Source organism: Canis aureus, chromosome 16 (genome assembly GCF_053574225.1).
Source record: "Canis aureus isolate CA01 chromosome 16, VMU_Caureus_v.1.0, whole genome shotgun sequence".
NCBI lineage: Eukaryota > Metazoa > Chordata > Mammalia > Carnivora > Canidae > Canis > Canis aureus.
The window spans coordinates 28,251,154-28,277,531 of record NC_135626.1 but is presented as its reverse complement, the minus strand read 5'-3'; the positions used below and the strand labels follow the sequence as shown (position 1 = coordinate 28,277,531).

The 26,378-nt window shown below is 44.0% G+C and overlaps 1 protein-coding gene and 1 long non-coding RNA gene across 8 annotated transcripts in view; one reads left to right on the top strand and one right to left on the bottom strand.

Annotated features, from left to right (window-relative positions):
• Window positions 1–183: 183 nt before the first annotated feature.
• Window positions 184–26,378, bottom strand: part of LOC144286282 (uncharacterized) — a 27,028-nt gene continuing 833 nt past the window's right edge. The window contains exons 2-5 of one of the 3 annotated variants that reach the window (XR_013354324.1): window positions 21,490–26,030; window positions 18,530–18,688; window positions 10,495–10,724; window positions 184–1,327 (exon numbers count right to left, since the gene is read on the bottom strand). This is a non-coding gene — a long non-coding RNA (uncharacterized LOC144286282). Of the gene's footprint in view, window positions 1,328–4,854; window positions 5,603–10,494; window positions 10,725–18,529; window positions 18,689–21,489; window positions 26,031–26,378 lie in introns of those variants that run through there. The other 2 variants (XR_013354322.1, XR_013354323.1) reach the window with 2 other exon arrangements.
• The window catches only part of LPO (lactoperoxidase), a 27,520-nt gene continuing 16,237 nt past the window's right edge, over window positions 15,096–26,378 (top strand). The window contains exons 1-4 of one of the 5 annotated variants that reach the window (XM_077852534.1): window positions 15,096–15,174; window positions 20,003–20,080; window positions 21,194–21,281; window positions 25,726–25,886. In XM_077852534.1, coding sequence (XP_077708660.1) covers window positions 20,005–20,080; window positions 21,194–21,281; window positions 25,726–25,886 — 325 coding nt within the window. In that variant the 5' untranslated portion in view covers window positions 15,096–15,174; window positions 20,003–20,004. Of the gene's footprint in view, window positions 15,175–15,957; window positions 16,171–19,911; window positions 20,081–20,913; window positions 21,282–25,725; window positions 25,887–26,378 lie in introns of those variants that run through there. The other 4 variants (XM_077852535.1, XM_077852533.1, XM_077852532.1 and 1 more) reach the window with 4 other exon arrangements.

Sequence of the window (26,378 nt, the reverse complement as noted above, 5' to 3'; positions counted from 1 at the left end):
ATTTTGTAAATATATACTAATAAATGCAATTTATCAAGAAGACATAGGAAATCTAAATGTTTATGTACTACTTAATAACAGAGCTTCAAAGTACATGAAGCAAAAAATTGATAGAAATGAAAGGAGCAATAGGAAAATCCACAATTATAGTTAGAGATATAATACTTTTTTCTTAGTAAATAATAAAATATGTGGGGAGAAAACCAGTAAGTTTATAGAAGGCTTGAACAACATCATCAGTCAATTTGACCTAATCAACATTTGTAGAATATTTCAGTCTGCAACAGAAAGCATATTCTCTTCAAGTGCACATGAAACATTGACTAATAAGACCATTTCTGGGCTATGAAACAAGTCTAATAAATTTTAAAGGATCAAAATCATATAAAATACATTCCAATACCAAAACAGAATTAAACTAGAAATCAAAAACAAAGTTATCTGGGAAACTCCAAGTATTTAGTATTTAACATCTAAACAATCCATTTTTCAAGGAAGAAGCCATAATGGAAATTAGGAAATATCTTGGATTGAATAAAAATGAAAATACAATGCCTCAAAATGTTGGGTATGCTTCAAGGGAAATTTAGCATAAAATGCTTCTGGGGTTCATGAGTGGCTTAGTCAGTTAAGTGTCTGCCTTCAGCTCAGGTCATGATCCCAGAGTCCTGAGATTGAGCCCCACATCAGGTTCCCAGCTCAGCGGGGAGCCTGCTTCTCCCTTCCCACTGCCTGCTGCTCTGCCAGCTTGTGCTCTCTCTCTCAAATCAATCAATCAGTCTTTTTAAAATGTAAAACAAAATGCTTCTATAAGCAAAAACCTTTCAAATCAGTAATCTAAATTTCAATTTAGATTGAAATAATAATTACTAGGAATAATAATAATTACTAGGAAGAAAATTAAAACCAAAGTAAGAAGCAGGGAAAGAATAATAAATATAAGAGCATTAATCAGTTAAATAGAAAACAAAGACAGTTTAAAAAAAAAAACTACTTCTGGAATGGTGGAGGAAGAATCTCAAAAACCGACTTCTTCATAAAAGCAGTAAATGGCAACATTTATCCAAATCAACTTTTTTAGAAATCTGGAAATTAACCAAAAGCATGCAATAATCCAAAGAGCATTTATTCAAGCAAAACAGCCAAATTTCAGTAGGAACAATGAGATGTGTGGCATCTTAATTGTCCTGTTCCTTCTTTCCTCTCCTCAGCTCAAGCTTACAGTGAACAGCCTTTTCCCTGAGGGGGAATGTCAAAAGCACCAACATTGCTTTTGTTCAGTATTGCACTTGTTGAATACTGCAGCCATTTGAGGTGATGATAATACCTGAAACAAACAAGAAACTAACTAAAAAACTTGAAAGGAAAAACTGGAGACTGATAAATGTTCATGAAACTTTTCAAAAGCTGTGGTATGATCTTGGAATTCTAGAAGGCAACACACATGTGCAGGGTGGTGTGTATATCCAGGAAAGACATGATTCCTGAATCTCTCATCTATATATATGTATATAAGATGATAGATAGATAGACAGATAGACATATATGTATAATGTTTATATGAAAATAATTTTTATATAAATATGTTCAAAGAACTAAACTGTCTGAAGAACTAAAGGCATGTATGAGAATGATGTCTCACCAAACAGAGACTATCAATAAAGAAATATAACTTATTGGGATCCCTGGGTGGCGCAGCGGTTTGGCGCCTGCCTTTGGCCTGGGGCGCGATCCTGGAGACCCGGGATCGAATCCCACATTGAGCTCCCTGCATGGAGCCTGCTTCTCCCTCTGCCTGTGTCTCTGCCTCTCTGTCTCTCTCTGTGTGACTATCATGAATAAATAAATAAAATCTTAAAAAAAAGAAATATAACTTATTTTTTAAAAGAATATAAATTCTGGGGTTGGTGGGGTCAGAGAGAACAATAAAGGAAGTGAAAAATTCACTGGAGAGCCTCAGTAGGACATTAGCACTAGCAGAAGAAGGAATCAACAGACTTGAAGATAGGCCAATTAGTTATTCCCATACCCAGACCCTGGTTTCTAACTACCATACCATTCTGTATTACAAAGCAATCAGGGATCATTAAAGAATTGACTCCCTGAAAGAAGCAAAATGGAACTTCTTAGGCACCTCTGGGCTAGGGAACACCCATCAGCCAAGAGCAATCCTGAGATAGGTGTGCATGTAAGCAGTTGACAGTCAATATGCTCAGCAGCTGGTCAAGGGGACCGGGGCAGGGCACCAACAGCATCCGTTATAATTAAGTTTGAGGGAGGTGATCCTAAGAAACACTGGTATGGGAGTGGAGCTAAACCTAGGCCAACTTACTCAGGCCATCCCTATCTTTCCCTAGTCTCTTCCAGGCAGTGTACCCATGGGTGGAATAGGCGGTACCACATGGTTATTTGCACACTGACATTACCAGACTTGGTAAGAGAATAAGATAAGTCAGCAGTACCCAGTACTCAGCTTCTGAAGCAGTTCATTCATATGCCCTAGTCAGATCTCAAATGCCTTTTCCCAAGAAATATACTCAGTTTTTGATTATTAACTGCTTTTTATCTTGGGCAGCCCCATTTTCCCTACAGTCCCTACAAGTTAGCCCAGGTCTTCAGTGTTGTGTCAAGGCTTGGAGCAATAGGAGTGTTCTGAATTGTAGGAGTCTTGATGACATCAGCTTCTACAGCCCCTCCCCCTCCAAGAAGTTTCCATTTTTAGAAATATAGAGATTTTAAAATTCGCCTTCCATGCTCCTTTCTTTCTTGGTATCCTCCTAGAAATGCAAAGAAATTAATGTCTTCAAAAAATTCTAATAAGCAGCAGAACTTTCTGCCACCTGCAGGCTTCTTTCAAGTTTAATCATATTAAAGCCCACTGACTTTCCTTGAATCAGCAATGAATTTTTGAAAGTCTATATTCATAGCTACACAATAATTTTGAGTTGAGTTTTTGGCTATTCTCTCAAAAAAATCATTTGGCCACAGCTACTGGGGTTGAAATTAGGGGGTGATGCAACTTGCTTTGAGTAAGGATTCTTAGCAATGCTGTCCAAGCCCCTAAAATGTGGTAGGTATGAGTTTATTCCACAATTCATCAATTCATTCATTCATTAACTTAACAAATATTTATTGCTGGTCTTCTACGCGTGGGGCACTGTGTTAAGCCCCAGGGACATACAGTCTCTGACTTCATGGAATTTACATTATGGTCCAGGTAGATAGTAAAGAAAAAAGTAAAACATGGTACAATATAGAGTGGTCAGCTCCATGAAGAAAATTAAAGCAAGGAAAGATGGTAAGAATGCCAAGAGAAGAGTTTGAAATGTTTTTTAAGGGAAAGCATAAAAACACTCACTGAAACTGTGATATTTAAGTAACTACCTGAAGATGGTGATGGAGCAAGCAATGTGGATATCTGGAGAATGAGCATCCAGGCAGAGGAAACAGTGTGAAGCTGGGTGGTAGAGCATGGTATACATCATATTTATTCTCAACTGTATTATGTGAATTATTACAATAGTGTGCATGGTTAAATTGGATCACTCCAAGTTTCCACTCAGCAAAGCTGATGAGAAATCCAGTGTCAGCTGGTACTGGCAGCCCTTCCTGCTTGCTGGACTTGGAGTCATGTCCCCGGGCCTTGGAAGGACATCCACTCCATTGTCGTCATTACTGGGATAGTCATGGCCTTCTCTCTCACAGGAGTGAGCTACTTTGTGCTCATCATGCCCATCTTCCTCATGACTAACTTGGTCCCCAGGATGGCCAGCCTTTGGGATTAGTCCCAGGTATCCATGTACCAACTCATCAGAAGTCCTGTGCCATCTGGGAAAGCTGAGTGGGAGTTACAGTTCCCTGTTTCTGGGCCCTGCATCTCCCAGGTGACTAGCAATCCCTCCAGCCCTTCAAGCTTCAAGAATCCAAGCCATTTCCTCTCTACTGTCCCTTCTGCACTGAGTACCTCAATGGAGTTCCCTAACCTTTGCGAGCTAGGTTTGTTGGGTATAGTGGTGGTGGTGGTGGTGGTGGTAATGCTGCTCCTGGTGGGTGGGTGGGTGAATGGTTGGCTTATTTGCTTCCTTGTGTAAAACAAAGGGTTGTTAATTTCCCAGGAGGCAAGAAAAATTCAATCCACCAAGACACAAGCTTTAATTGCTTTCTTGAGGGAGGGTGGAGGGAAAAATACTTTTATTCTTTCAACAGAAGAAAATAGAGTTAAGGTCTCAGTCAGGTTAATCTGCCATATAAATATCTCTGGAATCTTGTTCTGGCTCTCCACTGCCAGGATCACTGGTCACTATCCAGTAGCTCTTGCCTACTGGATACCACCCAACCTCTCTGTCTCTGGTCCTCACTCGATTCTTCTCCATACTGAAACTAGAGTGACCTTTCTAAGACAATAATCTGATGAGGTTTAAAATCTCTTTGCCAGTTAAGAGACTGGCATGTGATCCAATTCAGATCAATGACATGTGAAAAGAGTCTTGCCAAGATTTCTGGGAAAGCTCTTCTTTTTCTTCTGTGAGATTCTCTGCCTTTCTCTGGATGTGGTTGTGTGCCATCTTATCTCCAAAGGAAGGGTAAAGGAAGTCAGAGTCATTGAGTTAAGTCAACCCTGAAGACTGTCTTATCTCTAGACTTCCTGTTAGAGTTTTTTCTTTTATATATATATTTCAGATGATCAAAAGTACGGAACAGACATTGGTTGCAAAATAATGTAAACGCACATAATACTGAAATGTGCACTTAAAAGATTAAAATGTTAAATTTTATGTTGAGTGTATTTTACTTCAATGAAAAAAGTTACAACAATAGAAATATGGAACAAATAGTATAATGGCTACTTGTGTATCTAGCATCCAACTTGAAAATTTCCCTATTAATTAGGCTAACTTGAGTTGGATTTTTGGTGACTTGGACCCAGCAAATACATGCTAGGTAATGCAGAATTTGGTGGCAATAAGTATGACTGTTGCAATGAACAGATCTTAAACTGATGGAATTGGCTGATCTGAAGAGATGGGCTTGGTCATGGGCTGGAAAGTCAGCAATCCTTTTTGGGTGGTTGTGATATACTTGGTTTATCTGCCTCTTGAAATTTAATGGGAAATTAAAAAATCTAGGGATCTTGTTCAAATGAGGATTCCAATTCAGTAGGTCTAGGGTGGGGGACCAAGAGTCTACAGTTTTAACAAACTCCCAGATGATGCCAGTGTTGCTGATCCATGGACCACACTTTGAACAGCAAGGAGTTAAACCAATATACCCTTGAGGAGGGACCATATACCATGCAGGCTGTTGCATCAGGAGGATGGTGGAGAAAATTCAGGATGTTGGACTATGTTAGCAACTTACAGCCCTGGGTAGGGTTTTATGAGGGACATTCTTTTTTTTTTTTTTTTTTTTAAGGGTTTTTTAATTTATTCATGAGAGACACAGAGACAGAGGCAGAGACAAAGGCAGAGGGAGAAGCAGGCTCATCACAGGGACCCCGATGTGGGACTTGATCCCTGAACCCAAGATCATGCCAAACACAGACGCTCAACTGCTGGGCCACCCAGGCGTCCCATATGAAAGACATTCTTAGCCTCACACTGGCCTGTGTGAAAACAGAGAAAGAAGAAAATACATTTCTGTTAAGAAAGGTTCTCACTCTGTGAACTGCAATAAAGAAATAACTGAAATTGTAATAATGTGATTGTATCTATCTTGGTCACCTTTTTAGAATGTGCCCATATTTATATCCATATTTAGAATGTGCCCATATCCATATTTATAGAAAATACAAGTGAATGGTGAATGAGAACTCACTATTTTAAAAAAAGCTGCTCAATAATTAGAACCAGCTGATCTGTCGACTAAACTTTAATTGAAAAAAAAGGAAAAGAGAGAAGCACCCAGCAAAGAAGCAGGTTGCTATGTAAAGCAATGAGGTCCCCAACCCAGGGGTTTTAAGCTGTGACTTGGTGGCCATCAAGGATGATCAAGGATGGTCAAGGATGAGGAAGAGTGGTGCTTCTCCAGCTTTGATGTAAATAGGTATTACCTGATGATCTTGTGAAAAATGAAGATTCTGAGTTGGTAAGTTTGGGATAGGGCTTGGGATTCTGTATTGATAAACAGCTCCTAGAAGATTACAGTGCTGCAGGTCCTTGGACCACACTCTGAGTATACGGAATGCAGTGGGAAATCCAATGATAGGTAGAAAGTTCAACTAGGTTATTCGTTTCCAAACCTGGTGCATGTCAGACTCACCCAGGAGATTTATTAGAAATAAGGCTTCTTTAGCTCCAATGCCAGAGATTCAAATTCTGTAGATCAGAAGCAAGCAAGGCCTGGACATGTGTATTTTTAACAAGCTTCCCACTAAATCAGACAGTCTTTGGGAACTACTGAACCAGAACAGAAGCTTCCTAAATGTATTTCAAACTCTAAGCTTCCTTTTTTTCAAGAGTCCAACAAATATAAATCAGGATGGGACAAAGCCAGGTTGACAGTGATTCTCCCACTGTGTTTACATGGTAAACAACACAAGGTCAAAACATTTCCCTGTTTTAAGAGTCTACATTTACACTCACTCCCTTTCCTAGGGAGTTGGCATTTTCTTTCCATCCTTTTGCAGAGTGACTTCCATTGTGCTCTAAAAATAGCTACATTATTGATTTCTTGAGCTCCATCAACCTACTGTGCTACAACATAATTATGTTGAAAAGAGGAACTTCCACCATGGGTTTCTTGGAGAATTTTCCAAAAGACAAAAATAGCAAGGAAATCTAGGCTTGTGTGACACATTGAAAATATCCCACAAACATGAATAATCCAAACTGGGCTTGTTAGAGCCATGATCTCTTGCTCCGGATGCAGCTGTGAGCAAGAGTTGCAGAGCCCTAATCTGAGGCTATAGAGTTTTATTTTGTAGATTTAATAAATTCCAGGAGGATAGAATCAGAGACAGTGATTCCTGTTTTTCTTACCTGCTTATCACCAATATCCTCTCTTGTGACAGAGTCACATAGGGAAGGGTTTGTGGAGATGGCAGAGACTTGGTCCTAGACCTTGGGGCTGGAGAGAGCCTGGACATTCATGGCACTTCAGGGGATCAGAGAAGGGCCCGTGAATAGGAAGGAAGCAAAATCTAGTGAGGACCATGATGCGCTACTGATGAGAGCCTGGAAAGATGCCAGTGTTAGGGGAGGCCTGTGAGATTGGCCCTGGCAGTTGTCTTGGCAGGTGGGCACAGGCCTAAAGGAAGAAAGTAGGCAGATTGACGGCTGTTTCTGGGTGATCTGCCTACAGTCCCATCAGTCTGGGTCATATGTCCCTCCACTGTCTTCCTAATGCACAAGGCTGTTCTCAGTGTGTGCCACCTCTGTCTGACATCTTCCTTCTACTCCTCTATGTCCCTACTTAAGCCCACTTCCCTTCATACTTGCCTCAAACATCCCCTTGCTCAGGGCAGCTTCCTTTACCCTCATCTATGTTAGGCCCCTGCCACATGCCTTCAGAGCATATGTTCCCTTATTGTCTGCCATTTTCACAGTTGTAGTTACACAATTAAAAGTGTGATACAAAGGTGCCTGAGTTGCTCACTCAGTTGGGCATCTGCCTTCAGCTCACGTCATGGTCCTGGGGTCCTGGGATTGAGCCCCACATTGGGCTCTCTGCTCAGTGAGGAGCCTGCTCCTCCCTCCCCCTTGGCCCCCCATTTGTGCTCTCTCTTACCCTCAAATAGATAAATAAAATCTTTTTTTTTAACGTGTAATTTTTAAAAATCACTGTCAAGTTCCATGAAGGTAGAAATCCTATCAATCTTGAGTCACAAAGCATCCCCAGAACTTAAGAGCCCAGCACATGGTAGGCACTTGCTCGATAAATGAACAATTATCTTTTTATATGTTTTTCTGCTCCACTAACCAGTGAACTTCCTAAGAGGAAGAACCCAGACTCAATTTATCTTTGTATCCTCAGGTAACCCAAACAATTGCTCAATGCATAATTATTTGAATTGTACTGAACTGAATTAAATTATCAGGAGTAGCAGTGCCCCAGGGAGTGGGCTAGAGTCCAGGGGGGAAATTCCAGGGTTTGAACAGGAGAGGGTAATGGTGAGGCCATCAACTCAGGGGCCCAGGTATTTTGATTTAGGTGGGCCTCATAGGGTCTGCAGTCAAAAGAGAAGAGAGAAAACATAGGTTGCTATTGGCATTGCAGGCTGGTTTTAAGATGTAAGGCTAGGAAACCCTGCAAAGCTATTTTCCAGGAGACAGGCATCACCAGCTTTGCAGAAGCCAGGCCCACAGGGACTTCTGAGAGGTGGGAGCCATTAGCCCAGGTTGCTGGGTTCAAGGGCAGCTATCTGGGCCAGCTGCTGTCCCTAGGCCATGAACATCCACATCTCCCAAAACCAAGAGCTGGCTTCTTGGGGGACAGGATGGTCCTCCTGGTTCCCTTTACCTCTCTCTTTCTCATCAGACAGTAGGCAGGCCATTTGGGGAGGGGGTGTCCCCACAGTCACTAAGACGTACAGGAAGTCCAACAGTAAAAGCCAAAAAAAAATTTTTTTGCCATTTCCCTCTTTCACCTCTGTGACATGCAACTCAGCAATGAGGACACAGGATTTAAGCAGCTTCCTTTCTTAGTTTCAGCTTTGGACCCTCCTTGGGACTATAAGTGGAGATTTATTTATTTATTTTTTTTAATTTTTATTCATTTATGATAGTCACACACACAGAGAGAGAGAGGCAGAGACACAGGCAGAGGGAGAAGCAGGCTCCATGCACCGGGAGCCCGACGTGGGACTCGATCCTGGGTCTCCAGGATCGCCCCCTGGGCCAAAGGCAGGCACTAAACTGCTGCGCCACCCAGGGATTATAAGTGGAGATTTAGAAGATGCCAAGGGAGCACAAAATGTGATGTCTCAAGGACAAGCTCACGCTGCAGTGGCTGCTCACCCACCATGGCTAAGAACTCATCTTGATAACCATCTCGTACATGTGATTCATGCTTTATGTGTCTGCACACATGACCTCAGGTGTCCCTCGCAGCACCCGATGATACAGGCTGCTGCTTTCACTCCCTTTTGCCAGTGGAGGTAGCCCAGGCTCAGAGGCCAAGTGACCAAGTGACCAAGTGACAGCTACTGACCTGGATTGTTAGGACCCACTCAGTGAGATCTTCTGATCCCACTCCAAGCTCAACCTCTGTGACTCCAACTGCCCAAACTAGTTGGACACTTCTCCAGGGGAGCAAGAGTAGCCCAGAGAACATAGGGCACAGGCTAATGTGGCTCATATTGGGGTGTCTGTTTCAGCTTGATGTTAAGTAAATTTAAAATTTTTATATAAAAACCAACACAGTTAACTTCTGGAATAGGACACAAAAGGAAAGCTTTTTAAAGTTAAAATGCAAGATCTCAAACTTCTGGTTCATAATAATGTAACCATATGGGTTGATTAATTGTGACAAATGTACCACAGTGACGTAAGATGTAACATCCTGGATCCTGGGTATGGGTATGGGGATAAGGATGGGTATATGGAAATTTGTACTATCTTTGCAGTAATACTGTAAATCCAAAACTGTTCTGAAATAAAAATTCTATTAAAGGAGCACCTGGGTGGCTCAGTGATTGAGCATCTGCCTTTGGCTGGGGTCATGATCCCGGGATCCAGGGATCGAGTCCTGCATTGGGCTCCCCGCAAGGAGCCTGCTTCTCCCTCTGCCTGTGTCTCTGCCTCTGTGTGTGTGTGTCTTTCATGAATAATTTTTTTAAAAATCTTTTAAAAAATAGAACTTAAAAAATTCCATTTAAAAATGGGATACTATTAAAGAAATTGTAGGATCTCGGGTTTTTCCAGGGGTACCTGCTCAAAGTCCTATTTTGTTTGAGGTACACAGAGGTGATGTTTAAAAAGCCTTGCCCGGGCAGCCCCAGTGGCTCGGCGGTTTAGGGCTGCCTTCAGCCCAGGATGTGGTCCTTGGAGACCCGGGATTGAGTCCCACATTGGACTCCCTACATGGAGCCTGCTTCTCCCTCTGCCTGTGTCCCTGCCTCTCTCCTTCTCTCTCTCTCTATGTGTGTCTCTCATGAATAAATAAATACAATCTTTAAAAAAATAAAAAGATAAAAATAAAAAGCCTTGCCCATGCCCTGTTGTTTGCAGAGTAGAAGAACATCCTACAGCATCCCAAAAAGTCTGTATTTCTTGAGAGAAAAACAAGAAGATAGAACAGTAAAGATTCTTTCACTGCCCTCTCCAGACCTCTGTCCCCTTTTAACACTGTAAGAAGAATGACAGGCACCACCCCAGGTTCCCACCAGAGTGGGAAGGATGCTATTACAGAGTTGGCTTAAGCACCTCACCCTATTCTAGCCTCTACAACAATCTTCCAGGGCATGGTATCCTTGCACACCCCCAAATCATCTGGGTGGGGCCCCAGCAAGAAGTAGTGAGAACTCATCCACTTACAGTTAGTCTGGGAAGTACACACCTTGGCACCCAGCAGGCACCACCCACGAGTGGTGGGCTAGTCAGCAGGGGAGCACGGCGCCTTCTCAGAGATGTCCTCCATCCAGCACAGACACCTACGGATGCAACTCTGCAAGATTGGGGGCACGTGGGTCCTGCTGTTTCTGAAAGTTTCTTCAGCCATCTGGGAAATAGGCGTTGAAGTTCCGCCTTAAAGTTGAGAAACGGATTCAAGCTGCTGTTTTCTCCCAACTATAAAAGGACCAAGACTCAGATGTTCCTTATGATCATTTGGCTCTATTTCTGTGTAGCTTAGGATGGGCAGTGGGGCTCTAAGTTGGGGGAAGTGAAGGAGAAAAGAGAAAAACCCAGAATTGATTTCCTCAAGCTACACCTTAAATAGTCACAGTCTTTGAATCAGGCCAGGAAATGGTTTCCAGACACCAACTTTAGGATTGACAGTCAAGAACTTGAACTTGAATGACTAATGTAAGCCACTTACAGTTACATATCACTGTCATCATCTTTCTAATCAAAACAAATATTAATGATTTCCCAATATAATTTAGAGCTCGTAAGATATTGATAATCTAATTTTGGCAACAGAAAAATGCATAAAGAGATCATAAGTAGGAAAAGCAAAGGGGAAAGAACCAATTGGCAGTGCTTTCGGGAGCTTGGCGGGTAGGAAAGGCTTCATAGAAAAGATAGGGCTTGAGCTAAACATTGGACTTGGACAAGAAGGGAGAGAACAAAAGAGACATGGAGGACAGCCGAAGGAAAAGCACAGGAGCAGGAATGTGCATAGCATGTTGGAGAAAAGGAGTAGGTGAGTTTGGTTGGAATGGAGAACCTAGGTAGAGGAGTGATGTGTGATGGGCTGAGAAAGATAGAAGGGGAGGCAGGATAGAAACTTGGCTAAAACCTGAGACTTTGTCCTTTGTGTAGTGGGAGTTCTGTGGTGAAAACTCTAGTGTAGAGGAGGGCGGGGATGGAGAGAAGGGGTGGCACGGAGACCAGTGAGAAGGTGTGACACTGGAGCAAAACAGGTAATTCAGTGCAGAACCAGAATGTGAGGAAGGCAAGGAAGTGACAGATGCAAGAAATTTATGAAGGACAAATGGATAAGAGTTGGTGACCAAGATGTGAGACAGAAGGAAAAGAAAAAAAAAGAAAAGGAGGAGGAGGAGAAGGAGAAGTAGGGAAAGGAGGAGGAGGGAGAGGAGAACCGAAAGAGGAGGAGGAGAAGAGTAAAAACACCTAGGACTCTCTGGTTTCTAACTTGGGTGACTGAGAGAATGACCACATTCCCAGCAGAAATTTTCTTACCCTTTCTCAACAAGATTCCTCTCATTCTTTAATTTCGGTTGTTCCTCAGAACTAAAGAAAACCCCCTCCCAGCTGACCCTGAAAGTAAATAATATAGGATTCTGGTCCCCTATTTGTGCAAAGAGAACCTGAGGATCTGGGATTTGTACAGGATTGTACAAAGGGGCAGAAGCAAACTGGTACCAAGACCTACTGGATCTGATGACGGAATGCTAAACATCAGAGCCATCAGAAAGCACCAGTTATTGAGTGGATCCACCTCTCTTTTCAGATAAGTAAACTGAGGCCTGCAAATGAAGAGTGACTTCCCCAAGGTCAACAAGCTAAGACTAGAACCTGGCTTGCTGAGTCTTACTCCAGTGCTCCTTACTTTTCCACTTGTTCCTTCATGCTTCGTGTATGTGTGTGCATGTTCTTTTTTTTAATTTTTTTAATTTTTATTTATTTATGATTATCACACACACACAGAGAGAGAGAGAGAGAGAGGCAGAGACACAGGCAGAGGGAGAAGCAGGCTCCATGCTGGGATCCCAATGCGGGACTCGATCCCGAGTCTCCAGGATCATGCCCTAGGCTGAAGGTGGTGCTAAAACACTGAGCCACCCAGGCTGCCCTGATCCTGAGTTTATTCATGACATATATGACAGTTAGCTTATCTCCCCATCTCTACCCCAACCATACTGGATTTATTTGGGGGCATACTGAGTTGGCTGAACTCTTAGATCTATGGTTTCTCCTAGCCTTATCCCTACATTACACTGCCAAGGCAGGGAACAGATCTGATGCCTTTTTCATCTCAAGCAAACCTACCAAAATTCATAATTTGCAAGCTAAGAAGAGAGAAGATTGAGAGTAAGAAGAGGAAAAAAAAAACACTGAGACATTCATAAGGCCAGGTGCTCAATGAATATCCAAGAAGACAAGAGATTAAGAGGAAGGAAGGAGAGATAGAACACTAGTGGGAAATAGGAGAATGGCCTTGACAGAAAAAGAAAAAAAGGATTTTCATTTGATGAAGAGAAAGAAGGGATAATATTCTTCCCACTCCACCAGATTCCTGGGAAGGCCCTGAACAAGACCCAGCCCTTTAGTTCTCAGCTGTGCTGTGACTAGTTAGAAAAACTCATTGATACTAAGTTTGCCATTCAGGGTTATATTATGTCAATCTCAGGAACCACCAAAAATCCAATGAATCCTCCACTACAAAATACTTAGAGAGACAATGAAGCCTGCTAAGGGACGCACACAAATTATCCCAGACATTTTTATCTTCCACAAATCCCTCCTTGCTCTGAAGGGGGCTGCCTGACAATGTGCCATCCCTCCCAAGGGCCCATGCTGCCCAGAGACAGCATTCAGAGAAGCTTAATCATCTCTACCCCACTCTAGAAGCCAGGATAGCTTAAACCAGAGTACCTGGGTTCCTCCTTCTCTAAGGCAGAACAAATGGATGAGGCACAGACAGGGTAAACATTGGCATATGGAGGGGTGCCTAGGTGGCTCAGTCGGTTAAGATTTGATTTCAGCTCAAGTCATAATCGTGGGGTCATGAGATAGAGCCCTGCATCATGCTCTATACTCAGCAGGGAGTCTGCTTGAGATCCTCTCTCTCCCTCTCCTTCTACCCCTCCTCTCTGTGTTCTCTCTCTCTCAAATGAATAAATAAATCTTAAAAAAAAAAAAAACTTACATTCGCATACAGAGCCATGCTGGGGACAAGAAGTCTGTTTGGTGTTCTGAGAAATAACAAAAGGAAATGCATTTTAGCCAAGAAAGAAAAAAAATAACCTGCTCAGGTCTGAATGACAGCCAAGACACTGGGAGATGGGTGCAAACAGACAGCTGAGGAAGGGACTGGCTAGGCTTCCAAGGAAGGTGGTATCTGAAATCATAGGGATGTGGGGAGGCCATGGGACAGGGTGAGGGCCATGATCACCTCATAGAAACAGAGTGGCCACTTTGTCACTGACCATGAGTGTTCCTTTGGTCAGCCAAAGATTTTGTATGCAGCCTTCAGAATTCTAATTCTGGGGATGCCTGGGTGGCTCAGCAGTTGAGCATCTGCCTTCAGCTCAGGATGTGATCCTGGAGTTCCAGCATCGAGTCCCACATTGGGCTCCCTGCAGGGAGCCTGCTTTTCCCTATGCCTGTGTCTCTGCCTTCTCTCTATGTCTCTTATAAATAAATAAATAAAATCTTTAAAATGAAAAAAACAAAACAGAATTCTAATTCTGGAAGGTGATAAAGGAGAGCCAACTATGTCTGAGGTCAGATGGACTTTATCTTCATTTCCCAACTGCTACTGCTCTATTACTAAAATACCTTGGAATCTCTGTGCTTATATAAGAGAATCGTTGGCCTTTTTAGCTTTCTACCAAACTTCCTGTCTTCCTGTCTCCATTTCTCAGTCCAGTTTGCCATTCCCTAATAGGGAGATAACTAACTCTGCTAAACAGATTTACCTAGATTGAGATAAGTCCATGAAAATATGTCATCACATGTCAGCTAAGTTCTAAAAACACAAATTAGCCACAAGCCAGCTATATGTCCACTGTGACTGCCTCCAGGTATACTTTGTGCCAAAAACAAAGGAAGGACCATAGTGGTCTGTAGCTGACACTGCCCCATACTTGCCCATTACAAAAAAGGTCAGGCCTAGGACATATCATATCTTGTCATAAGATGATCAAGACCTAGGGAGAGGGGTGCCTAGGTGGCTCGGTGGTGAGTGTCTGCCTTTGGCTTTGGTTGTGATCTTGGGGTCCTGGGATCAAGTCCTGCATTAGGCTCTATGCAGGGATCCTGCTTCTCCCTCTGCCTGTGTCTCTTCCTCTTTCTGTGTGTCTTTCATGAATAAATAAATAAAAGCTTAAAAAAAAAAAAAGGCCCAGAGATAGTCAAATCTGACTTGTGCTATTACCCTGACTCCAGAAGTTCACTGTACATTGCACATAGGAAAGTGGTGTTAGCCCACAGGTTTTCTAGAAGAAAGTTCCATCTCGAATCAATTAAAATCAACTAGGTCAGGATTCATCCAAAGACACTGCTTTGTTAACCCGTAAAGCATAAAACTCAGAAGCAAGAGCCTTAAGAAGCATGTTCCAAAGTTCAGAGAATGGTCAAAAAAAAAAAGAAAAAGAAAAAGAAAAAGAAAAAGAAAAAGAAAAAGAAAAAGAAAAAGAAAGCAATGCTTGGCTGAGAAGCAGAAATGTCTTTCAAAGAAAACAAGAGGAGGCTGATGTCCCTCACTCATGTTTCCTGGACAGCTGCCTTTTTCTGAGATTCCCAGTTCATTTGCCTGGGCAAATCACAAGAGGAGCAGCTTTTGACTACACTCCATCAGCTGGAGAAAAGGGATATCAGTTTTTGGAAGGTAAACCCAGGGATTTGATGTTTGGTTGTTGAATTTCTGACAGTCTCCCAAAGTAGTTTCAACCCAAGGTATAATTTCATAAAGAGCTTATGTTTTAAATTGTCTGTCTGTAAACTACAATGGGATGAAATTTTATTTTCTCCGAACCTTCCTGTTTCCTTCCTGTGTGGATCTAATGAACTTGAAATTTCAAACTCATTGGGGATAGGGGTAGTATATAATATCATATTTGGGCTTTGAATCTCAGATAATTGGTATTTTTTAATGGGCCACACTATAGAAGACATGAAGTCATAGACTCATAATAATCATCTAAACCAACTATAAATTTTGTAACTAGAGAATGTGACATACCAGAAGATGGAATGACTTGCCCAGAACCATATAATGACAGAAGCAGGGACTTAATCTACCACTCTGGCAACAAGTCCAGAGTTCTCACCTCTTTGGTGGCCAAAAAGGGGACACTAGTTTGAAATTTTGACAAAAAAAAAAAAAGTCAGCATTTTAAAATTGCTTTAAATCCAAAAAGACAAATCTATCTGCTCCTACAAAGTAGGATGAAAAGTAAGGGAATGATCAAAGGGCAGTGAATAAATGAATGGGGAAGAGAGCCATTCAATTGTTCCTAATTTTAAGAGCTATTCAGATCCCACAAAGGGCTTAAGAGGAACAAGCATGCTCAGAGTTTGGAGTTTTGCCTTCCATGACTACAGCAGACCATGTATTTAACCTTGCAAATGGGAAGAAGGGGTTCTACTTACTCAGTCAGTGATATTGCATCAACCAATCACCGCAGTTTCCTTGTGCATTTGCCTGGAGTCATAGGGTGTTTCCTGCTGAACCTGAATGTCTCCTCCTAGCCACATTAGCCCCTCAAAATCTTTCCTTCTGGGCCTTTCCCAGAAATAAATTATTGGTGGAAGCTATAAAACACCAGCTCCTCCAAGCAGAACAACTCTGCTGGCTGCCACCAGAGGCCAAGGCACTTGGCAGGTAAGATTCATTAACTTTAATCTTTCCTGACTTCTGCAAAGTTGATGATGAAATTTCCTAAAGGCTTCTCAGAATCTTGCTACTGCATTTGAATTTGTCTTCATTGGCTATTTTCTGGTGCCAGATTTGGCTGCCACTATGGCAATTCATCCCTGTTTGGCATAAGAGAGAATGTGATTAAATCCATTGAGGGGCAAGGCAGCTTTTCTGAGTCTGAAAACAGGCACAGAATCATAAACTCTTAGGGCTAGAAAGTACCATGGACCTCTCATCCGTCCATTTAGAAACTGAAGCCTAAGAGATAACACACAGAGTTGGGGATAAATAGTAACAGTAACAGATAAATAGTAACAGATAAATAGTAACAGAATAGTAACATCTCAAGAATGCCACATGCTCCATATGGCATTCTTGAGACCAATGTGCTATCATGTTATTCTAAACTACAGTGAAAACTTTGCAGTGTTTTAAGGGTTTGCTGAGCCAGGGCTCTCAGATTTTTATCTTGTTTCCAGCATCGAATGTCTGCTATTTATAGCATATCTGAACATCTAGTTAGCCCTGAATGTCTAGTCCCAGGTGTTTTCAGTGCCCTTGCAGACACTTGAATCTCCATAAGACATATGAATTGGAGCAATATTAGATGGGTTTCACATTGGAAGAATGAAGGTTGAATCATACTGTGTTTTATGTGATTGGGTGTCCCAAACCCTGTGGCTGAGGTGGGGGATTGTTTCTTCTGAAAAGATCTTGATAAGTATTTTCTGTTCACTATTTTCCTCTTGATCCTGGAGCTGCTCAAGGGATGATGGTGTGTTTGTTGGTTTTCCTGCTGGCTCACCCACCACCCTCAAAGAGCTCTTGTCACTTATGGAAAAGAATCCTACTGATTCCTTTCCTTCTCAGGTGTTCCTGCAGCCTGTCTTGGTGACTTCTCAGCAAATCTGAAAGCCAGTCTCTGGTAGGCCTTTGCACTCAGAGTGTGGTCTACAGACCAGCAGCATCAGCATCTCCTGGGAGCCTGTTGGAAGTACAGGCTCTCCAGCCCCTTCTATGACCTTCTGAGTTAGAATGTGCATTTAACAAAGTCCCAGGTGAATAGCAGGCACATTAAGGTGTGGGCTAAGGGACTATCACAACCCTCACCCTCTGCATCCTCCAGATGCTGAACTTCTCTGCCTTTGGAGTTTCATTCATTCAGCATATACCCAACACCTATTATGTACCAACAATAGGCTTGGGCATGGGAAAAAACAAAAGTAAATAGCTGTTGGGGAGCTCAGGGTCTGATAGGGGAATAGAACATGAAAACAGTGATATGTGATATGACTAGAGTACTATGGCAGGACAGGAAAATGAATGACTTAACTTTGCTTGGAGAAATCTGCTATACTTCATAGAGAAGGTGGCATTTGGCCTGGTTGTTGAAGAATGACTAGTACATCAAGCAGGGAGGGCTCTGCATAAGACAGTGTGAGTGGAGGCAAGGAATTATGGACCAGCCTGCCATCAGAGAGGCAGAGACTGTGACTCTGTCTCCAGATAATGCTTCATGCCACAAGGAAGTTTCCAGGCTTCCAAAGGGCTTGGAAAATGATTTCTTCATTTAGCATGATGATAAGAATGTTGATAAATATCCAAACATCAAAGAAACCTTTTGTTGGCCTCTTAACACTCTGAAGCCCAATGTCCTCCACTCTCTGCTCTGCTTGGCTCCAGCTACAGTGTCCCCACAAGGTCCAAAGATCCTCCAGGATCTTTTAGCACACCTTTTTTCCAGGGCAGTGGCATGAACTTGCTTGCCTGGCTCTGCTTTCTGTCCTACATCCTTCCTTCACATGTACCAGGGAAGTTGGCCAAGACATGGAAAATAATTTGGCTTTGGCCTTGAGGTCCCTCTCCTACTTCCCACTGAGGGGAGTATAAAGGGGATTCCAAGGAAAGAAGACAAATGAACATCAAAGTTGTTTCTCCTGTTCAGATTTCTCAACTGTCATGTCTTCAGCTATATTTTTCTTCCTCAATCTATCTCAGATGATGCCTTTTTTCCATAGACTAACGTTTTACTTTTTGTTTTTAATCTATTATTAGTCATTGAAAGAGTAGTATAATGAATACTTGTGCGGCCATCAGCCCTCTTTAAAAATCAATGATATGGTGGTTGCCAGGGGCTAGGAGAAGAGGGAAAAGGGAGTTGGTCTTCAGTGGGTATAAAGTTTCAGTTTTGCAAGATGAAATAGTTCTAGAAATCTGTTGTACAACAATGTGAATATACTTGTCCCTACTGTACTGGATGGTTAAAAATGGTTAAGATAGTAAATTTTATGTTAGAAGCTTTTACCAGAATTTTTAAAAATACCTTTTACTCCAAAGCCATCATCTTTGTGTTCCTGAAAGGGCAGATTTCTGCTGGCTCAATGGTCTCCTCAAGTCACAAAGAGGAGGATTATGGTTCTACTTGGGGTCATAGAAGTGTAAGACAGGATCTCACTGAGGGCCAATTATTTGAGAACTCCTCCTGGAAAAAAAATAAAAGTGCCAGGAAGAATCTTGGCCAGAAAGGTATATATTTATACTTTGCCTTTTTTTTCTAAGTTAGCTTACAAACTATATATTCATACAAGATAAAAGTTGGTAAGGGAATCATAAAAGGACAGAGGGAAAGACTGGGGGAGTGTGGACTGAAATTACCTCTAGATACACAGTTCTCTTCTGGGCTGGCCTAATTCAAGGGGAGAGTATCCGGAGGGTGTCCAGAAGACCACCTGGGTGGCCTCTCAGGCAAAGATCCAGAACCATAATTTCTCTTAGGAAGCTTCTAATAGATACAGAGGGGACAGCCAGTCTGAGATGTTCTTCTTGGGGTGTTTCTGGAATCCAACCAGTGAATGCATACGGAAGGGAGAATCTGTACTCACTTGTGAAATCTAAGAGATTCACAAGTGTCAAGAGCCTATGTCTGTCAAGAGCACAGACTAAGCACAGACAGGATCATTCCATCTGCATGCCATGGGTGCTCCCCTGGGTTGGAGGTAGAAGCTCCTCAAAAGATATTTTGGTTCTATTCCACCAAACCTCATGAACACTCTAAGCCCCAAAGCCTCTTATCAGCAAAAAAAGCTGCACGAATTTTAGTCTGATGATTTAGGCCCAGGGTTAAAACACACAATGAAGTGGTTAATCTAAGTGCTGGAATCTCTCCTGGCAGACTGGGACACAGCTGTGGGCTCGGGGGAACCCTGAGCTTTGTTGTAACTTTCATTCCTGTGCTCCCATATTGGCTCTTTGAGGAAGTGGGAAGCTCCTGCTGGTTTCTGAAGGGAGGAGATGAGTGTCTGATGCAACACATCCTCAGGGGAAGGAGGAAGGAGAACTCCAAAGACATGCTCCAGGTCTGGTAACAGCATTTCTCACACCTGGGACAAGATGGGTGCAGGATTTCAGGTCACAGGCTGTCAGGGCAGAATCAGACATCCTGAATCACTTGGTCTGACCCCCTCACTTGACAGGCCAGGGGACAAGAGATGTTAAGTAACCTGCCTGATGCCACAGAGCTAATTATTATAGCAAATGCAGAACTACACCTCAGGACCTCTTGACCCCGAAGCCTGAGTTCTTTCCCTTCCAGCACTGCCTCTTTACACATCTGCCAGTAGCTAGCATGGGTCTGCACAGATGGTAGATGCTGACTTGGTTATTGTAGTTTCCCCTTCTCTGCTCCAATATGAGGACATCTGCTGTTCCCTGGGCCTTCTCTGCTTTACTATCCCTTTCTGTAGAGCTCCCATTGGAGCTCTACAAGGCTTACACATGATCCTGGGTCTCATTTCAGCAATGCGGGTCCTTCTCCATCTCCCAGCTCTTTTAGCTTCCCTGACCTGGCTCCAGGCTGCAGCACTGGTCACAAATGGTAAGTGTCCCCCTGTATAGGTTTCCTGGGACTACTATAACAAACTGGGTGGCTTAAGACAACAGAAATTTAGGGGCACCAGGGTGGCTCAGTTGGTTAAGTGGCCGACTCTCAATTTCGGCTCAGGTCATGATCTTAAGGTCCTGGGATAGAGTCCGCGTTGATCTCAATGCTCAGTGGGAATTTTGCTTCAGGATTTTTTCCTCCCTCTCTCTCTGGCCCTCCCCCTACCCTCTTTGGAATAAACAAATCTTAAAAAACAAAACAAAAAAAAAGACAACAAAAATTTATTTTCCCACTGTTTGGGAGGTTAGAAGTTCAAAATCAAAGTGTCAGCAGGGTCCTGTTCTTCTGAAGGCTCTAGAGGAGAATCCTTCCTTGCCTCTTCTTAGCTTCTGGTGGCCCCAGCAATTCTTGACACTCCTTGGCTTATGGCTGCATCAGTCCAATCTCTGCCTGTCTTCACACACTTCTCTGTGTGTATCCTGTGTGTCCTCTCCTCTTGCTCACGCTGATCCTGTGCCTTTATGACCTCCTATGAATTAATTACATCTGCAAAGACCCTATTTCCAAATAGGGTCACATTCTGAGGTCCTGGCTGGACATGTATTTTGATGGGACACCATTTAACCCAGTAGACTTCCTTTGTTCAGAGAATGTATCCTGCCTCTCCCCCATGCTCCAGACTCCAATGCAAGTGAAAGCAAGAAATCCTGCCTCCACCCTATACCATCCCCTTCTCTACTTCAGGGCCCTGATCAGCTAAGCCCTTTGATGGACTCGCTTAAGCAACTACCTCATCAAGAACCAGAAAGATCCCTGCAGCCCAGTAGCCCGAATCAACCTGAATGGTCACACAGCTTAATCCTATCCCTGGGTATTCTAGTGGACTCCTGAGGAGCAATGTTGACATCTTAAGGAGGATCGGAGAGCATTCTTCCCATTCTGTGCTTTTTCTCCTTGAAGATTTTTGTGAATGTGTCCTAATCTCAATCTTCTGCCTGCTTAGATTTGAGAGGTGGAGGGAATGGCTGAGAAAGAGGGAGACAGAAGCAGAGAGTACCTCGAAGGAAGGGTGTCAGATACTCTGCTCCTTGTCCCTCCCCCTCCAAGCACAGACCACCAAGATTGCTGCCATCTCTGATGCTGTGAGTCAGGTCAAGGTCGAAGTCAACAAGGCCTTCCTGGAATCCCGGACCAGGTATGTGACACACACACACACACACACACACACACACACACACACACACACAGAGCATACCTCCCTTCCTAGGCTTCCTGCTAATGACAAGCACATCTAGGCCAGCCTTGACAAGCCAGTGAGCAAAGCAGTTATACAAGCTGTGCTACCACCACCCCACCTCAGAGTAATATCCCACAAGTCCTAAAATCCGTAGCCTGTAAATCACCTCGAAGAAGATGTCTGATCTAATCCTATAAGCACTTTCTTCCATGTGGCCGAATGTTTCCCGGGGTCATGCGTTTCAGTCTCAAAAAGCTTGTAGGTAGAATTTCTCCATTCATTCAACTCATATGGACTGACTTAGGTCCAATTCCCTAGAAGTAGAAACTGAGACGTAGATTCATGTGCAGGTGACTTATTAAGAAGTGCTCTCAGGAAAGCTGTAAATGAAGTGAGGGGGTGAGTTGCAGAGGTCGAAGGAGGAAGTTAAGCAAGGATTGGCTAGTAATCACACAAGTAGGGTTCAGGTGTGAGTCCTCAGCAGCTGCATCCAGGGCAGCTAGGGACACAGCACCCCAACCCCATAAAAAGATCCAAGGGTGCTTGGTGACCCCCACAGGGGTCACCAGCAGAGTGAGCCACCGTCCAATCACATATAGGGGTTGGGATCTCCAAAATAAGCAATGCAGACTGCATCCCTGCCCTCAGGAAGCCCATCCAGCTAAAGCCAGACAAACAAGAATAACCATTGTGTTGAGCAGAAGGCAGCCTTATTCCTTCCTCTTGCTGTCCCTTTGCACTAGAATGGAGGCTTCCTTCCTCCTTGGCCTTTGAATGAACTCTTAAGCAGTCCCAAAACTGTTTATCCTGACTTTTAGATGACAATATGTGCTCTGGTCACTTCTAGTCCAAAGAACAGTGTCCTTTCAGGAATTCAAATGTCAGCATAAGAAGGCAAAGCCCAGAGTTTCTTGCCTCCCTCAGCTCAAAGCTATGTTAGGCTTCAGTGAGAAAAGGGAGCACAGTCGGCTCATCCTTCTTTCCTGGGCTGCTCCCTTTCCCTCAGCACAGGCTTCTGATTCTTTAGGGGTTAGGCTGGGGAAGGGAGGAGAGATACCAGAGAGCAAGGTCTAAGTCACCTCATAACAGTGCTTTGTGGGAATCAGAAGCTCTTCCCCACCTTGGGCACTTGTCAGCTCTCTCAGAGATTCTGCTGCCAGCTCCCTGACCCAGAGAAGTCTCTGGCCAGTAGCTTACACTGCCAACCCTTAGCCTAGAAGTATCTGGCTTACTCTCTCACCTCCCTATACCCTCTTGAGCCAGGTCTCTTTTAAGCAGGCTTCAGAAGACTAAAAGCTTGGCCCTGCTGCCAGAGGATATGTGGATTTTGCCCAGGGCTGCCCTGTCTGGCAAATTCTATCAGGTGCATAGTGCCAGACAGCACTTCTTTAGGCTCTTTGGGCAGATATCAACCACTGGCCAGGACTCTAGGACACACAATCAAGCCCTCCTTTTGAGATCCTTGTCACCAGAATTAAAGCACAGAAGAAGCCCCATGGTGGCAGTAGTGAAGTGCCTGGCATTTCAGGAACCATCTCCAAATGAAAAATCTCTTTCCCTCCTTAACTTCAATCCTTTTCTAGCCCCAAGGTGGGGATACAGTAAAAGCCACAAAATTAGTGTTCATCACCTCCTTTGCAGGTTGTGTACAGGATGACCAGCCCCACTTTGGAATTCATCCCCACTGGTTAGTTCTTGGACTTAGGGGCCTCACAAAGACATAAAGAATCACACATTAACATCTCATTACATGACACAAACAATCCAAAGAGTCATGGTTTGTGAACAGGATAGTGAAGAGAATAAACAGAGCAAACAGTTACTCTAGGTCAGGGATCAAGGAAGCCTGGTGGAGGATGAGAAACAGCTAGCCGTGAGGAGAGCCAGGGGGATAGCATCCCAGGGTCTGGGAGGGGCAAAGGCAAAGGTGCAAAGGCAGGAAAGAGCTTAGGGGGCTCGGGAAACAGAAAGAAGGCCAATGCTGGTGGAAGTGGTAGGCGAGGGGCAGCACATAGAGGTGAAAGAGAGAGATGGATCCTGAGGGCCATAGAGTCAGAAAGCAGATTAGTGGTTGATGGGTGTGGGGAGGAGGTGGGAAGCAGGGGAGAAATTGGAAATGACTACTTAATGGGTATGCGGTCTCCTTTGGGGGTGATGAAAATGTTTTGGAACTAGACAGAGTCAGTGAAGGCACATAGGAGCATGTGTGCAGTAAACTGATGGATTCATCCAGGTCCCAGGGTGAGTCGATGAAGTGTTTTAATCAGAGTGGCATGGTTTGCCTCTCCTAAAAAGTTCACCGCAGCAGCTGTGTGGGGCATGGTCAGGAGATGGGGAAAGGAATGGGAATAAGGGCAAGGGCCCAGTCAGGAGGCTGTGGCAGCTGTCTAAATGAGAGGTGATGGTGGCTAGCGTGAGGGTGGAGGTAGGGAGATGGATAAAGACCTCTTCCCAAACCCTGACTGCCCCCATGGAGCCGAACCCTGAGCAAAGTAGGAGGTAAGTCTCCAGGGAATCAGCATTCCGGCAGGAGAGCCACACAGAGCTCAGGGCAGAGAAGGACAGAAGGCAGCATGAGAAACCTTGCATGGGACCTTCCAGATGGAGCCCTACAAGGCCCAACAACTCACCTTGTTTATGGGGTGGGGAACCCTTTGGGTGCTGGCTCATGAGGATGGTGGTGCTGATGCTAACATACCCTGAGTGCTTATTCTATGCCAGATGCAGCTCTAGCTGCTTTACATTTCTTCCTCCCCCAAATCCTATGAAGTGCTGACTCCAACTACATGAAATAGCTTGTTGTTGAGGTGAAATGATCAAATAGCCTGGTTCAACCTAAGGTTACTGTCCTTATCCTCATTTTATGGATAGGGAAACTGGGTACAGAGAAGTTGAGTAACTTGCGCAGAGGCACACAACTAGTAAGTGGCAGGAGTCAAAACAGCCAGGGTACGGTCTTGCTTACTAAGCTCAAACTCTAGGCCACTGCTAGCTGATAGAACTTTGTGTGATGCTAAAATTTTCTATATCTGTGCCATCCAATACAGGAACCACTAACTATGGTTACTGAGCACTTAAAATGTGGCTCGTTCCAATAAGGAACTAAATTTAATTTCATTTTAATGAAGTTCCATTTAAATAGCCATGCTTGGTTAGCGGTCATCATATTGGACAGCACAGTGCTCTGGGCCACTGGGCCATACTGTCTCTTGCAACAGCAGCCAAAAGACAGTCTGGTTTCTTTTCTTGGGTTCTTTTTTATTGTGGTTGGGGAAGGCTGATTGGGGGTAGGCCTGCTGATTGGAGCGCAATCATCACAGTCGTCCTTATGCCTGTCCCGTTTGCCCAGGAAGTCCCTTAGCTGAGACATCATGCATCTCACTCTTGGAACAGCTAAGAACCTGATCCATAGTGACAGGCCAGGTATTGCAGCCAGTGAATGGTACCCTCAAAATAGAGCTGTATTTTGTGAGAATTTGAGCCACTTCCAACATTTCAGAGTCTAGAGCCATAGACATAATCTCACAGAACCCTTCTTCTTCCACCCAAGGAGACTGAGGCACAGGGATGGGGTGGGGGATTCTCATGGGGGGACTTTTCTGATACCAACTTGCAATAAGCACTCTGTGTTGTCACAAACTTCTTAGGAGCAGGGATTTGGGCTTCTCATTTTACACATTGGAAATTAAGAGTAAAAAGGCTGAACATCTTGCCCCAAAAATGGCCAGCAAGAGGCATGATGCTACAGCCCACATCTAAGCAAACTTCACGCTAATTCTAGGGCCAGATGAAATTAAGGATGTTTCCAATGGAATAACTACAGGCCCACTATGCCTGTTATTTCTAGAAGTTCCTTAGTCTGTATCAGTATATCCAGGGCTTGGGTGTTTTTAAGTTTCCCCAGTTGACTCTGACCTGGCCAGCACAGCTACAAGCCTCCAATTTTTTTTAAGACTTTATTTATTTATTCATGAGAGACACACCAAAAGAGGCAGAGACATAGGCAGGGGGAAAAGCAGGCTCCCTGTGGGGAGTGTGATGCAGGACTTAATCCCAGGACCCCTGGATCATGTCCTGAGCCAAAGGCAGACGCTCAACTGCTGAGCCATCCAGGAGCCCCAAGCCTCTGATTCTAATTCAGGAAGTGCTCACCTTCATCTGCCTGCCCTGAGAACCAGACACATAAAGATGTTTCCTCCTCCCAGAAGAGATTTTCCAGAGGCATTAGGGGGAAGAGTGAGAAAAGAGCACAGGGCGTGCTTGTCTCCTGCGTGCTGCCCCCCGCCCCCCCCCACACACACACACCTGCGGCTCCTCCCCAGACACCTGTCACTTCACACCTCTTCCACAGGGTTGGAGCTGGAGGGCTTGGTCCTGACTCTCCCATTGCTCTCCACTGCAGGCTGAAGACTGCCATGAGCTCCGAAGGGCCCACCACTCGACAGCTCTCGGAGTACCTCAAACATGCCAAAGGCCGGGCACGTACAGCCATCCGCAACGGGCAGGTGTGGGAGGAGTCCTTAAAGAGGCTAAGGCAGATTGTGGCCTTGACCAATGCCACAGGTACAGAAAACCCACTGACCCTCTGACAGCAGGAAAGGGCCATCTCCCTGCAGGAGAGAATGGAGGCCTCCAAAAACTGCATTCTCTATTAGGAGCACCTCCTGGGATGGGCACTCTCAGCTCTCCCTTCTCAGAATCGCAGACCTGTAGAGCAAGGAGGGCAGAGAGGACAGCTGTGCCAGCATGGGACGTTTTTTTTTTTTTGCAGAGAAACGAACGCAGGCCCAGCATGGTCACATTGCCAAATCCAAATGAGGAGATATTCATGCTCTTTGTATAATGCCATCTGTAAGGCCTCTGTCCAGAGGAAGTACTAAAGTCAATAAACATGGGCTCCCTGTCCCAAACCACAGTGCCACCACTACCGCCTATAAAGGAGACATTTAAGCCACCTGTATCAGGGGGATTTACTGGGATTAGGTCACAGGAGATGAGATTTCCATCTAGTTTGGGGTAATGTGGAGCTGAAACAATGAACTAATGGATTGATCA